General features: G+C 43.1%; 1 protein-coding gene across 3 annotated transcripts in view; it reads right to left on the bottom strand.

The window, feature by feature from the left end:
* WFDC1 (WAP four-disulfide core domain 1) overlaps positions 1-15,612 on the bottom strand; it is a 52,920-nt gene extending 37,308 nt beyond the window's left edge. For all 3 annotated transcript variants that reach the window (XM_043986841.1, XM_043986840.1, XM_043986838.1), the window contains exon 1: positions 15,138-15,612. In XM_043986841.1, coding sequence (XP_043842776.1) covers positions 15,138-15,293 — 156 coding nt within the window. In that variant the 5' untranslated portion in view covers positions 15,294-15,612. The remainder of the gene's footprint in view (positions 1-15,137) is intronic.
* Between the last annotated feature and the right edge of the window lie 249 nt (positions 15,613-15,861).

The raw sequence follows: 15,861 nt of genomic DNA, 5'->3' as shown, positions 1-15,861 counted from the left end.
AAATAGAAAATTTTCTATTTGGTTTTTCAAGCCCTTTATAACCTAGACCCTTCCCCCACTTTTCTAGTCTTCTAATACCTCACTCATCCCACTTGATCAACAATCCAATAAACCATGGCATGTCTGATATAATTGGCAAGGTAGCACAGTCTCATTGCTGTTCCCCAGACAGGACACTCCATCTCCTAATTCCATGTGTTCTCTCTGCCTATTTCTCATGCCTGGAACCCTCTCCCAGCCAAAATCTTACCTTCTACAAGAAGCCCTTTTTCAATGGTCTTTTTTTTTCTGGGCAATGAGGGTTAAGTGACTTGCCCAGGGTCACATAGCTAGTAAGTGTCAAGTGTCTGAGGCGGGATTTGAACTCAGGTACTCCTGACTCCAGGACCAGTGTGCTACCTAGCTGTCCCCTCCAATGGTGTTAATGGTAGCATCCTCTCCCTGAGATTATCTCTAGTCCATGCTGTCTGTCTATAACTGTCTGCATGTTATTTCCCGCATTAGAACATGAGCTCCTTGAGAGCAGGGTCTGTCTTTTGCCTTCTTTGTATCTCCAGGGTTTAGCATAGTCACTGGCACACGGTAGGTGCTTAATGAATGCTTGTTGACTAAGAGCAGTAGCTTTCAAAGGATGTGTCTCCACACACTCTGGTGCCCCAGATTTTACTCACTGTGCCATGAGCATGTAGGTCTCTCCCAAATAGTATAGAAATTATATTTGCAGTATAAGGACTCTTCCAACTCTCTCATAGCATACCCTGATTCCCTTATTTTTTTTAAAGACTGCTACTATGCTGTAAACAACAAGAACAACAAAAATCTGAAAACCACAGCTGCAGACAGTAGGGAGCCTTTAACAGTTCTTACCCATGGGAATCACACGATTTTTTAATTGCCATTTTGACAGTGTGGCATAATGGGTGGGGAGCTGGACTTGACACCAAGAAGACTGGAACGTATCCAGAGGAAGGAGGCCAGCATGGTGAATGACATACGAGGATCATTTGAAAAAAATCGGGGATGCCTAGCCTGAAGACAGGAAGACTTAGAGTGACATCTTGGTGTTTAAAAGGCTGTCATGGGCACATTGATTAGATTTATTCTTCTTATTCTAGAATAGGGGTCTTTAAACCTTTTTTTGGCAGGGACCCCTTTGGCAGCCTGGTGAATCCTATGAACTCCTCAGAATAATGTGGGGTTTTTTTGTTTGTTTATTTGTTTTTGCAGGGCAATGGGGGTTAAGTGACTTGCCCAGGGTCACACAGCTAGTAAGTGTCAAGTGTCTGAGGCCGGATTTGAACTCAGGTACTCCTGAATTCAGGGCTGGTGCTTTATCTACTGCACCACCTAGCCGCCCCCAGAATAATGTATTTAAAGAATACAAGGCGCTGGATTACAAAGAAAACCAATTATGTTAAAATATAGTCATTAAAATTTTTTTTTAAGTTTACAAGGACAGCTAGGTGGTCCAATGGATGGAGCACTGGGCCTGGAGTCTGGAGGACCTGAGTTCAAATCTAGACTCAGATACTTACCAGCTATGTGACCCTGAGTAAGTCACTTAACCCGATTGCCTCCAAAAAATGTAAATTTATTTTTTTAAATTACAGACCCCAAATTAAGAATCCCTGATGGGGACAGCTAGGTGGCACAGTGGATAGAGAACCAGTCCTGGATTCAGGAGGACCTGGGTTCAAATCTGACCTCAGACACATGACACTTACTAGCTGTGTGACCCTGGGCAAGTCACTTAACCCTCATTGCCCTAAAAAAAATAAAAAAATAAAAGAATCCCTGATAGAAGGCAGATCCAGAAGTAATGAGTGGAAGTTTCAGAGAGGCCAATGTAAGGAAAACCTACTGAACAAAGAAAATTGGCTCAAAATGGAAGGGGCTATAGTGGGATGTAGGAAGTTCCCCTCACTTGAGGTCCTCAACTAAAAGCCAGATGACAACTATCTGGGACGGTCATAGAGAGGATTGTTGGTAAGGTGCTGGGGGGGGGGGACTGGATGGCTTCTGAAGTCTCCTATAACTCAGAGATTCTATGATGTACAAAGAGAAAGGAACAAGGGTAAGGGAATGAGCATTTATTAATCACTTATTTTGTGCTAGGCATGGTGCCAAGTGCTCAGGAGCCAAAGAAAGGCAAAAAGCAGTCCCTGCCCTCAAACAGCTAACATTCTAATAGAGGAGACCATATATGAAGACATACACAAAGTAAGATCATCTGACATAGAAAGCCTTAGAAACTGGGGGAGGAGGGCAGGAAAGGCCCCCAACAGAGGGTAGAATTTGAGCTAATTCTTGAAGGAAGCCCGGGAGTGTAGGAGGTGGAGATGAGAAAGAAGACCATTTCAGACATGGAGAGAGCCAGCAGAGATGGGATATGGCACCATATGAAAGGATCGGCCAAATGGTCCAGTGTAGCTGGCTTGTGGAGTACATGAAGGGGAGTAACATAGAAGAAGGAGTAGGAAGGCAGAAAGGGGTTAGGTTGTGAAGAGCTTTGAATGCCAACCAGAGTGTGTTAGGGGACAGGTGATTATTTCTTACTCTCTTTACTGTTTACCCAGGGACATTTATCTAGGGAAACATCCTTTCTTGTTTCTCCTGCTGGGGAATTCATTGTTCATTTGTCACACGTTATGGGCTGCTCACACCCACCAGAGGCCTCTCCCTTGTGCTTTTGGTAACCCTCAACTTCAATTTTCAGACATTCTGCTATACCTCGGCTTGAAGCCACCCAGCATCACTGGAAGAATATTGCTGCCTGTTTGTTTTAAAGAGGAGCCTGAAGTAGTTAAAAACCCATTTGGAGGGGGCAGCTAGGTGGTGCAGTGGATAAAGCACCAGCTCTGGATTCAGGAGGACCTGAGTTAAAATCTGACCTCAGACACTTGACATTTACTAGCTGTGTGACCGTGGGCAAGTCACTCAACCCTCATTGCCCCATCCCCCCCCCAAATTTTGAATTATGCAAATAAAGTGACTAAAATGCCCCTACTCTTTGACTCAGAGGTTCCACTGCTAGGCATGGAACCAAAGGAAGTCACTGACAAAAAGAACACAAAAATATTTACAGCCATACTCTTTGTGGGAGCAAAAAACTGGAAACAAAGTACATGACCAGAGACTGGGGAATGACTAAATAAATTGTGATATATGAGTGTAATGGGATATTACTGCGGTGGCAATTTTTAATTTATAATCTCTGTTTTGTTGTATTTTCATTTTTGTTTTTCAGTATTTCCCAAATACATTTTAATCTGGTTCGGTCAAACTCAGGAGTGTTGTAGGCCACATGTGGCCTGTCCACCATGTGTTTAACATTTTTGCTCTCTACCTCTCAGTCTCTCATTTGCAAAATCCTGCCTGTTCCCTCCCTGAATTTTCATCCAGAACATTCTCAGTGCATGTGAACGTCATCCTCATAAAAATATGAGCAGATGCCATTCTAAAGTGTCTCACTGTGTGTGTGGAGTCATTGGTATTGGGCCTTCTTCCCCAAAGGAGCCATGAATCTTCATTCTAGGGTTAAGAAATAATAAATTGTTTTCTCTAGTGTGCTTAAGGTATTACTTAAGGACCCAGTTCTAGCTTGGTACCAACATCTTGTTTATGAGCATTGTAATCATCCTTTGTTGAACCTCAAGATTTAAGAAGAATGGATGATGAGGAAAAAATACCTGGCACATTTTGTGTCATATTTGCCTCTTGGTGACCTCATTTGGGGTTTTCTTAGCAAACATACTGGAGTGGTTTGCCATTTCCTTCCCCAGCTCATTTTACAGATGAGGAAACTGAGGCCAATGGGGTGAAGTGACTTTCCCAGAGTGACACAGCTAGTACATGTCTGAGGTAAAATTTGAACTCAGGTCTTTCTGACGCCAGGTCCAGCGCTCTTTGTACTATGGCGCCACCTAGCTACCCACCTGGCACATGGTATTTGGTTTTTGTCCCTGCTAAAAGAGAACCAAAATGACATCTCGGTGTCAGGATCAGTGTACAGTGTGTCCAACTGTGGCTGATTAGACCAATGTGAGCCCATCCTGTGGTAGAGGGAGGGAGGGAGGTGTCTAAATTTGTGTATCTCATGTTTCTTTTGAGTTACTACATAGAAGGGGGCTAAATAAATGTTTATTGACTACTGAACTAGCTTTGTGACCACAGGCAAACACCTAGACTCTCTAAACCTCTGTTTACTCATCTACAAAATGGAGATAAGAGTTCTGGTGCTATCCATTTCACAGGGCTGTTGGGAAGAAAGCATTCCATAAATATGACTTATTATCCATTCGAACCTGCTTATTTTAGAGAGGAGGAGATTATATGCCAGAAAGATAACATGACTTTCCCAAGGTCATCCAGAGTGAGTTTGAAGAATCAGAACTAAAAACCCAGGTCTGATTCCTCATCCATGATCCTTCTATGACAGAGTTCCTTTCAGGTAAAAGCATTGCGATGTCCCAGGAGACCCTGGCCAATGGATTGGATATCGCTGCTTTAACACACATCTAACAGGCAAATTTCAGGTGCAAATGAAATTCATACATCTAAAAATCCACCATTCACAGGGCCATTAGCTTTAGACAGAGAAGATCCTTTATTAAAATGAAACCTGATGAACAAAGTAAACAGCATATACAACACCTATAAATTTGTCATTTGTGTTTGCTATTGTTCAGTCATTTCAGTGGTGTCAGATTCCTTGTGACCCCAGGTGGAGTTTTCTTGACAAAGATACTTGGAATGGTTTGTCATTTCCTTCGCCAGATCATTTGACAGATGAGGAAACTGAGGCAAACAGGGTTAAGTGACTTATCCAGGGTCACATGGCTAGTAAGTGTCTGAGGCCAGATTTGAACTCAGAAAGATGAGTCTTCCTGACTCCAGGCCTGGCACTCCATCCACCGTGCCACCTAAAATTGTAATTTATGATATTATAAATGATAATAATCCTGAACCAAACTAAACACGGTATAATTTTGGCCCTGAAGAAGGGAAGAGGAAAGATGCTTTCTCCTTTTCATCAGTGATGGAGGAGAACATAGATAGGGAATGCTGCGAGCACAATCACTGAAGTGGTAACTGTTTTTCTTTGTTAAAATGTAATTGTTTTTCTCTGTTACAAGGGAAAGCTAATTGGATGTATGTGCGTGGGTGGGTATAACAAGAAATGACTGAGATGTAAATAAAGGAACCAATCATTTTAAAAAGGAATAAATAAAACTCACTCTGCACATTTAGAGTCACAAAATATGGTTAGAATGTTTCATGCACTTACATTCCATTTGTCATCTCTGTAGTTTTGTACTGACTGTTGCTGAGCTTGGAATCTGCTCCCTCTTCACTTCCACCTTTTAGAAGTCCTAGTCCCTTCAAAACTCAGCTCAAGCATCACCAGCTATGCTAAGCCCTTTCTGATCCCCTCAACTGCTGATGCTACTTTTCAAAAAAAAATTATTTTGATTATATCTAAAGATGGTTAGTGGGGGTCGAATAGAGCATGCACATAGCTCCTCTTCCTGCTGACCACATATTCATGACTTAGGACTGAGAAGATTTGTGGTTTGAGATATAGAAGCATTCTCTTATTGGCTGCCAAGCAGGAAGAGCCAATGATTCACTGAACCTTTAAAAACTCTGCCTTTGTTCCTCTCCGTTCTTTCAACTCCCTGGGTGGTATCATGTAACACTGGAACTTCCTCTGAGGGGTGGAGTCAGGGCTAACCCTTCTCCATTCCAGCAGAAATGTGTTCAGGTACATCACAGCTAAAACATGTCTTGCCCAAGTGATCCTGGGCCTGGGTTAGGGGCTGTCCCTTTTGATTCTGAAATCAGGTGAATGAGAATGGATTCCAATTTGGATGTGTCTAGGCTTGAAAGCCAACTTATGAGTTTGAATGGTTCAGAGGTCTTGGATCCCTCAAGTGGAGTTGACTAACAGGGGAACAATTTTATATTGGAGAGGATATCCCTGGCAGAGAAAGTTCCCACGTCAGAAAAGTTACCACCAGCAAAGAGGGATTATTTCAATACCTGATCTGATGGTTAAAGGATATAAGAGTTGAGGGAGACAGTGCAGGGCCAAGGTGAAATGGGAAATACCTATACAGTAGTTTTACAAAGCCCTTCGTGTTCTGATCTCAGCCCTCTGGCAGATTTTGTTTTGTTTTTCTTTTTTGGGGGGTGGGGAGGGGGGGTTGCTTCTCAATGAGGGTTAAGTGATTTGCCCAGGGTCACATAGCTAGTGTCAAGTGTCCAAGGCAGGATTTGAACTCAGGTTCTCCTGAATCCAGGGCCGGTGCTTTATCCACTGAGTCACCTAGCTGCCCCCCTACCTGGCAGATTTTAACAGTAGTTAGATGTTATGTTTTTCATCATTATTATAGTTAAATATTTTGCATCTTTTAGCATTTCTTTAGTATGTAGGAAACAAATACATTTATCATACCTGTATCTTTTTACTCCCCTTTTGGGGAGATCCTAGACAAGAGTCCAAATCTAAACAATAAATTAGTCTTCCTCAGGGCACCAGTGTGGAGGTGTAATGAGCCTAATAAGAATTTGAGAAAACATCCTACTCTTCTCATTAGAGTCCAGGTTCTCCAAAGACTGAACCTGTTCTGGACTGTGTGGTGGGTCCAGACCTGAGAGAAGACCATTAGTAAAAAGGAAATGGTTTTGGTGCCTCAGCAACTTGGACCCACCAGTTGTCATTAGTTTTATTGTATGTATGTATGTATGTATTTTTTGCTGGGCAATGAGGGTTAAATGACTTGCCCAGGGTCACACAGCTAGTAAGTGTCAAGTGTCTGAGGCCAGATTTGAACTCAGGTCCTCCTGAATCCAGGGCCAGTGCTTTATCTACTACAGCACCTAGCTGCCCCTCTGTCATTAGTTTTAGACATATACAGGTCCTCCCCTCAGAATGTAAGCTCCCTGAAGGCAGGGACTATTTTTTCCTTTTTCTTTGTATTAACAGCACCTAGCAGAGTGCCTGGCACATAGTGAATGCTTAATAAATGCTTGTGGATTGACTAAGAGAAGTCAAAGGAATGTTAGAGATCATTGAAGGGGGCGGATCTTAATTCTCTTGTGTCCTGGAGCCCTTTTGTGGACCGGTAAAGTCTATGCATCCCCATCTCAGAATCATGTTTTTTAAAATGCATAACAAAAAATACATAGGATAACAAAGGAGATCAATTCTATTGAAATATGGCTATCAGAATATTTAAAAGAAAAAAAAGTCCAAGGACCCCTGCATTAAGAATACCTGACTGAGGAGCAGCTAGGTGGCACAGTGGATAGAGCACCGGCCCTGGATTCAGGAGGACCTGAGTTCAAATCCGGCCTGAGAACCTTGACGCTAGCTGTGTGACCCTGGGCAAGTCACCTAACCCTCATTGCCCCCTCCCCCCAAAAAAGGAAAAAAAGGATACCCGATCTAATCCAGCCCTGTCATTTTACAAAAGAGGATCCCATGGCACAGATGGGAAGTGGTTTGCCCACCATCCCACATCTCACAGGCAGCAGTGCTGAGTCAAGATTCAAACCCAGACTCTCTGATTTCCAAATCCAGGATTCCTATCACCAGCTTACCCTGCCTCCACATCTTCAAGTCAGCAGGACTATTTTCAAAATACCTTGTGAGCATAAGCTCTGCTTGTCCTTGACCTAGATTTCCTAGCCTTAAACTCTGGGGCTCAGTTTTACTCAGGGTTTGTAACCTTCTGGATAGTTCTCATTGGTTGGAGGCCTCAGGGCTTGGGAAAGGACCTATCTTAACCTCAGAGGAGATTTCCAAAGTGATTTTTTTCTAGATGGACTCAGGAAATAGTAGAGGGGAAGGAGAGTTCAGCCAGGGAAGGACTAATTCAGTTACTTAACTCTAAGGCTAATAAGGAGAGCAGACATTTGGATGAAACCAGAGGAAATGACGATTCGCCCTCCCTACCCTCTTTAACTCCCCCATAGGAGGCCCTTGACCTTCTCTGGAAGATTATAACAGACTTAATGACCCATGTAATAAAAACACAACCCATGACGATCTTTCTTGATTGAGAAAGCAAGCCAGTTTTCCTTCAAACATTATTTACTCTTCCTCTGGAATTCAGACATCAAACGCCTGGATACATTTCTCTGCAGAACAAAAGTCTCATGGGGTCATGACAAATTCAGAGACACTTTTCCCAATACTCACTACTATGCTATTTTCCAAAGACCAGGATTTACCATAGGGCTGATCTAGGTTGGAGCCCACACAAGGAGAAATTATATGCTCATTACTATGAAATAAAAACCACACAGAACTGGGAATCAGGAGAGCTGGTTCTAGCCCAGTTCCTCACCTAAACAGCTGTGACCTTGGGTAAATCATTTCCCTTCCTCTGTGACTCCCTCAGTTTCCTCATCTGCAAAATGATATTGTATCCCATCTAGCTCTGATAGGCTTTGACTGTGTGACTACCCTCATTCTCAGGTTCCCACGGCAGGCTGCACTCCTAATTGTCCAGACTTCCTCTGCCAAGCCACAGAAACCTCTTCACCCCCTGGTCTTCTCACACTGGAAGTACCTTCTGCCCCTGCAGCCACTTTCTCTGATTGGCTGATTCCTCCCACAACCTCCCTGGTAAGGAGGATGCCCCAATCAGCCATGTCTTCATTTTTCTCCAGGCTGAACTCCTCACCCTTCACACTTTCTCTTACCATGACAAATCACTCAGGTAGCCTTCCCTCTCTTTTTCAGCTTCCTTTTAGTATTGTCATCTTTCTACTTGTATTTGTATTTTCTGCACTTAGCACAGTGCCTGGGTAACTAGTAAGTGCTTAATAAATGCTTGTTGACGATGGTACGAGCATAGGAGATAGCACCGTAATGAGACTCAATGTACACATGCTATAGATGACAGGATTCTGTGCTGGAGGGGATCTTAGACACCATCCAATCCAAAGCTCTTCATTTTACAGATAAGGGGAGTGTCACAGAGAAATGATTTACCCATTCACAGAACTGTTAAGTTGCAGAACCAGGATTTGAACTCAGGCCTTATGACTTCAAACCCACTGCTTTGGATTCAGCACCATGCTGACTTCTACCACACCGTGTTTTAGGGGAATGAGCTACCAGTTATTTGACATTTGTTTATGAATACCTTTAACAAAGAGCTTTATATAAATTATTTCAGTTCTTCCTCACAACATTATTGTTTTATATATAGTTATATTATGTATTGTTTATAGTATTATAATTATCATCATCAAATAGGTAATGTTTATATAGGGTTTATATAATATTTTAGCTACATTGTTATTATTATTATTTATAATGATAATAGTATTCTATAGAGCTTATATAGTATTTAAAATATTATATTATGATGATTGTTACTATAACGATAATAGCCAATATTTCTATGGGGATCATATTAATATTATTCGAAATAACTATTATAATAGTTAACATTTATTACTCATTTAATATGTATAATATTATTTAACTATTTTATAATTATTGTTACTATAACAATAATATTGAGTATTTGTATGCGATGTTAAGGTTTACAAAGCATTGTATATATGTTAATTCATTTGATATTCACTGTGAGAGAGGTGCAATTATTATCTTCATTTTAATATGAGGAAATGGGCAGAAAGAGGTTAAATGATTTGCCTATGGTCACACAGCTAAGTAACTATCTGAGGCAGGACTTGAACCCAGGGCTTCCAGACTCCAGGTCGAGTACCTAGCTGCCTTTCTGAAAGCATCCTAGAAGTCGTCTAGTCCAAGCCCTTCATTTTACAGGTTAGAAGCCTGAAGCCACAGATAGTTAAGTAATTTGTACAGCTGGTAAGTAGCAGAACTGGGATTTGAACCCTAACCCTTCCTATTCCAGATACCATATAGATACCACGGTGGTTCCTTTCATAATATCTAGTGATTCCATGTTCATTGTTCTGAGTGAACACATCACACTGAGGTACAGGATTTTAGTTTTGATTTAGGCAATACTTATTATTAAATTTGGTTGTTGTTTAGTCATTTTTAGCCATGTCTGACTCTTGGTGACCCCATATGGGGTTTTCTTGGCAAAGATACTGGATTACTTTGCTATTTCCTTCTCCAGCTCATTTGACAGATGAAGAAACTGAGGCAAACATTAAGTGACTTGCCCAGAGTCACACAACTACTAAATATCTGAGGCTGGATTGGAACTCAGATCTTCGTGACTCCAGGCCCAGTTCTCTATCCACTGCAACACCTAGACTTCTTTAAACTCAAGATTTTCTCCTAGATTGTCCAGTGACCTTATATTCTAGTCCTATATTCTAACAAAGATGGTATCAAGGACAGTTATAGAGTTCTAGATCATTATCAGCCTTGGTGGTGTCTTAGATCCCTCCCCTCTCTAATTATACTCAAGTAAAGAAAAGCTACCCATTTTATAGATGAGGAAACTGAGTTAAGGGAGAGAGATCAAAGTCAGTCAGCAACACAGAGATAGAATCAGCACTCCTGCCCAAAGTTTTTTACATGTGGCTTCTCTTTCCCTCCTAAATTTTCACTTTGGAGTTTGCCTGATGTTCCCTTCTATACTAAGCAAGATATTAAGCTTAGCCCTAGAAATCTACCCACTCCACTCCCATGGAGGCACTTGAAGAAATGGAAGCATCTTCATGACTGTGTCTACATGACAGAGACACACCCCACAGGAAGCCTCGGGATGCCTTGGAAATAGTCAGCATTTGCCTCGCTGAGTTAGCCACCTCTGCAGAAAGTGAACCGACCATTTACAAACACAGGCTTCCTGCTTTATTCAGAGACACCCTCAAGGATTTGGTTTACATTGTAACCAGAAGAGGCCAGACATGAAGATGTTGGCATTCAGGAGCTCATGGAGGGAACAGGGGAAACAGCAGAGCTTTTCCTCCCGTCCCTTGGTGGGGTCCCCCTTTGTGGTTCTGGGCTGGGCAAGATGAAAGTACAAACTCGGAGACTTTCAGGAAATTAACTGGCACTAAAATGTAGACAGTCATGCCAAATTCGCTAAAGCCCAGCGAGACTTCCTATTGGGTATCACAGCCTTCCAACAAGGCAGTGGAACTTTGGGGTCTGTTGCTGCCAAGTTCTCACAGAAGCTTTGAAGAGTGAATGCAAACTCTTAAGGCTGCAAGGACCAGGGAGGGGAAACAGTCATTCTCGGGGATCCTTCTGCAACTGCCATTACATCATCCTGAGTCTGGGAGGCTGGGCTACTGAAAACAGATTCCAGTCCGCTCTGTCTCCTCTCCGTCTCTCTTCCTTTTCCTTCCCATCCTCTCTCCTTTCTTTCTTATTCCTCCCTTCCTTTGTCTTTCTTTGTCTTCCTCTCTCTCCTTTTCTTCCTTCCTTTCTTTTTTCTTCCTCCCTTCCTCTTTCTTTCCTTCTTTCCTTCCTTCCTTCTTTCTTCCTTTCTTCCTCCCTTCCCCTTCCTTCCTTCCTTTCTTCCTTCCTTCCTTTCCTTCCTTTCTTCTTTCTTTCTCTCTCTCTCTTTCTTTCTTTCTCTCTCCCTGTCTCTTTTCCCTCTTCCTTCTTTCCTTCCTCCCCCTTTCTTTCCATCTTTCTCACTTCCTCTCTTCCTTCCTCTCTCCCTCTTCTTCCCCCTCCCTCCCTTCTTCCCCCCCTCCCCCTTCTTCTCTTCCCTTCTCTCTCTGCATGGACCCCAGGCCAAGCCTAAGGGGCCTAAACCAATGGGATAGGAGGTGGAGATGGGCAGTATTGGTCACTGATCATGGGAGCATATAACGACATTGCAAAGACTAATGAGTCAGCTCCTTAGTTATGGGCATAGTTCTGGATCTGGAGCTAGAAAACCTGGGTTCAAATCCCACCTATATGACCTTGGGTAAATCACTTAACCCCCCTGGGCCTTAGTCTCCTCATTTGTAAAATTCAAGGGTGCAAATAGATGACCTCTAAAGTCCCTTCCAGCTCTGAATCTTTGTTCCTATGAAATATTGTCTACAGTGAAGGAGCATAAAATTAGCTAAAGATCTGACTTTCAGGGTCAGAAAAGGCTGGGTTCAACTTTTACCTCTGACACATACTAACTCTATGACCTAAACAAACTCCTTAATCTCTCAACACCCTAGAAAATTCTCAACAGCTCCACATTGCTGAAAACCTTCCAGAAGCTGCCTAAACAGATGAAATCAAAGGTCCCCTAAAAAGCATTAATTACACATAACTCTACTCTACTCTTATTATTATCATTTGGGTTCAGACCTAGCAGTGGAGGGAATTCCCACTTTGGAAGGAAGGAAGCAAATAATTTTTTTTATTATCACCACACAGCTGCCATTTCCTTCTCCAGCTCATTTTGCAGATGAGGAAACTGAGGCAAACAGGGTGACACGACTTACTCAGGGTCACACACCTAGGAAGTGTCTGAGGCTGGATTTGAACTCAAGTCTTCCAGACTCCAGACTCCATGCTGCATCACCTAGGTGCCTATAGCAGCTTTAGGAACTCCCCCTACCTATAAAGGTTGGTAACTCTTACAAGTTCTCATCAAAGATTTTGAGTCAGAAGGGACTTTAGAGGTTAACTATTTAACACATGAGGAGGACACTGGAGGCCCAGAAAAGAGAAGTGACTAGCCCAAAGTCACAGAGCTAGCAAATGGTGTTGGCTGAGCAAGAATCTAGGTCTCTGAGCTCCCAACTTAGTGCTTATTGTAGCATATCTCTCGATTAATTTAGGTCACCAGTTTTATATTGGTCAACATTTACCAATATTATCTCCCATCTTTTGGACAGCACCACCTCCTTCCAATGGGGATAATAAAATCTGTTCTGTTGGGGATATCTTGGAGATATCATTGGATGATAGATGAGAAAGCCCTTTGAATTCTTAGGAATAAAGGGCTCTATATAAATCGAAGAAATAAATCTTCTTGTCAGGAGAGAAAGAGGAAAGAGCACAGAGGAGATTCAGCCTGGAGAACACCCTCCGCTTCAACCTGACTGGCCTCCTCATTGCCTTCCCAACTTTTTTCTTTGGTATCTTGCCATTCGGAAGTGACACTGTCTCTTCTTTTCCCCCAATCACTTCCCATTCTCTGAGGTCCATCTCAGGTGCCACTCCCTGACCACATTGCCCTTTCTCCCCTCTTAAGTTGCTTTCTTTTTTTTGTTTTTTGGGGGGCTTTGGGGGGGTTTTGCGGGGCAATGGGGGTTAAGTGACTTGCCCAGGGTCACACAGCTGGTAAGTGTCAAGTGTCTGAGGCCGGATTTGAACTCAGGTCCTCCTGAATCCAGGGCCGGTGCTTTATCCACTGCGCCAACTAGCCGCCCCCTCTTAATTTGCTTTCTAACCCCCTCATTTGGTACAGATCACCCACTGTCTTGTACTGGTAGTCTCTCTTCTTTATATAGGCTTCCTCTCCCTTTATATAACTGCAAGCCCCTCTAGGGAATTAGAGGCATCTTTGGCATCTCTATAACCCCAAGGCACCTGGAAGAATGCTTTACATATTGTAGAACTCACAAATGTTAGCTGATTCTTTGGGTAAGGCAAAGCACACCTTTCAATACTCTTTGGTCCTTCAAACAAACCTCCTTATTTTGGGACCTGAAATCAGTTTTTAAAAGAAGGCACATTTTCCCTTTAACACATTTACTTTCATTTCTTCCTTTTCCCCCAGCCTTCACATTACACTACTGCCAAAACCTTCCATACATACATGTGTATATGTGTGCATATATGTGTGTATGTATACACACACATCAGTTCATATCAACTTTCAGTTCAAAACATCTTCAGTGGCTCCCTATGGCTTCCTGGAAACATCAAGGTGGCACAGTGGATAGAACAACAGTCCTGGAGTCAGGAAAACTCATCTTTCTAAGGTCAAATCTAGCCTCAGACATTTCCTAGCTGTGTGACCCTGGGCAAGTCACTTCATTATGTTTGCCTCAGTTTCCTCATCTATCAAATGAGCTGGAAAAAGAAATGGCAAACCACTCTAACATCTTTGCCAAGAAAACCCCAGATGGGGTCACAAAGAGTGGGAAATAATTGAAAATGACAAAAAAAAATGGGGCACCTAGGTGGCACAGTGGATAGAGCACGGGCTCTGGAGTCAGGAGTACCTGAGTTCAAATACGGCCTCAGACACTTAACACTTACCAGTTCTGTGACCCTGGGCAAGTCACTTAACCCCAATTGCCTCACTAAAATAAATAAATAAATGAATGAATGAATGAATAAATAAATGAATAAATAAATAAATAAATAGCCAAACAACAATTACTTACTGAGTCAATCTCAGATTCCTCCAGAGTCTTCTAATTTCATAATGTCCTACCCAATACTTCCAGCTTAATATCATATTACTTCCTTCCATCAAATTCATGCATGAACTAATGTGGACTGTTTTGTCTCCCTAGAATCCACCCTTCCCAGCAAAGGCTTTTGCTTACATCATTCCCTATCTTTGGAATGCCTTCCCTTCCCTTTACTTATTGAAGTTCCATCCATTATTTTTAGGTCACTTAACTCAAGCCTCTCAATTTATAAAGGATAAAACTGAGAGCTAAAGAGGTTACTTGCATACACAGCTATAAGTAGCAGTTGTGATTTGAATCCAGGTCTTCTGCTTCCAAAGCCATTGTCCTTTCCACTAAAGCCCATCTCAAATGCTACCTCCCCCCGAAGACGTTCCTGATGTGTTTGCAACCATTCCCACTGGATCTCACACACCCTTTTGTTTTGTATCTCTCTAATACACTTTTGTGCAATGTGGCATAGCATAGCTGTCTGTTATTCCCACGAGTTTGCAGGGAAATGTTTAACACCTGGCTTCAGGGCACACTTTTAAGTTTCATCTGCATCATCACAATTTTCTCCATCCCTTTCTCATGTCTAGAGAAGCAACAAATCAGGCCCTAGTTTGCAGCCTGTAGATTTCCCAGGTGTAAATGTTCACACCAAAAATTTAACAATCGACTTTCCAGAACCTCTACAACTGACTCCGGCCCCTGTTTAACCTCCCTTCTCATGCCTGAGGAATTCCTATGTCATGGCCAGTTCCTCCAGATGCCAACCCACTCAGGGTCAGGTAAATAGACCCTCCCTTTCCCCAGGTACTTACTTGGGATTTCTCCGCCAACTTCAGGTGCACCGCCCGTTTCCATAACCCTCTCGCAGAGCCCGTATCTAATAGCAACAACAAGATGCACAGAGTCTGGGGAAAGAAGATCCCCCAAGCCCGGGCTTGTCTTCCCTGTCTGTAACTTCTGGGGTCCATTTTTTCCCCAGGCAATGCAAAAAAGCCAAGCCCAAGTTGGGAAGGGCTCAGAGTGGAGGGGGGCAGCCTGGCCAGGGGTGGGCGGGGAGTAGCCTGGGAAGGACCAGTTCCCACCGTGTGTGTGTCCTGCCCAGAGCTCAGTTTTGGGGCCGCACGCTGCAGGACTTTCTCTTCTCCACTTGGATCGGGGTCCTTGGATCCCGAGCTCACCCGGCGCACGTGTTTCTCCCTCAGTGATAGCCTGGCAGATTATTTTTAGTCTTCCTCCACATCTGGCGCTCAAGAGAGCTACGTTCAAAGCTCCAGCGTCAGATCAGACGACAGCTGCGGGAGGGAAGCGGGGGGGGGGGGGGGGGGCGCGTCTTGCTTGCAGACAGACGTGGGCAGGGCAGGCTCTAATAAGCGGCCTTCCCAAGCTTTCCAAGATAATGAGCACTTCCCGTGGATATTCCCTCGCTCCCAGGAGGGGTGCTGTTCAGTGGGTTTGTACAAGAAGGGGAAACGTCCCGAATCCATAAGCATTTATTTCCACAAAATGTAAAAAACACATGTATTAACTTAACTGTTG

The sequence above is a fragment of the Dromiciops gliroides genome, chromosome 2 (assembly GCF_019393635.1).
Source record: "Dromiciops gliroides isolate mDroGli1 chromosome 2, mDroGli1.pri, whole genome shotgun sequence".
In the NCBI taxonomy this organism is placed as follows: Eukaryota; Metazoa; Chordata; class Mammalia; order Microbiotheria; family Microbiotheriidae; genus Dromiciops; species Dromiciops gliroides.
The sequence above is the reverse complement of the archived record's forward strand: the minus strand, read 5'-3'. Positions and strand labels throughout refer to the sequence as shown.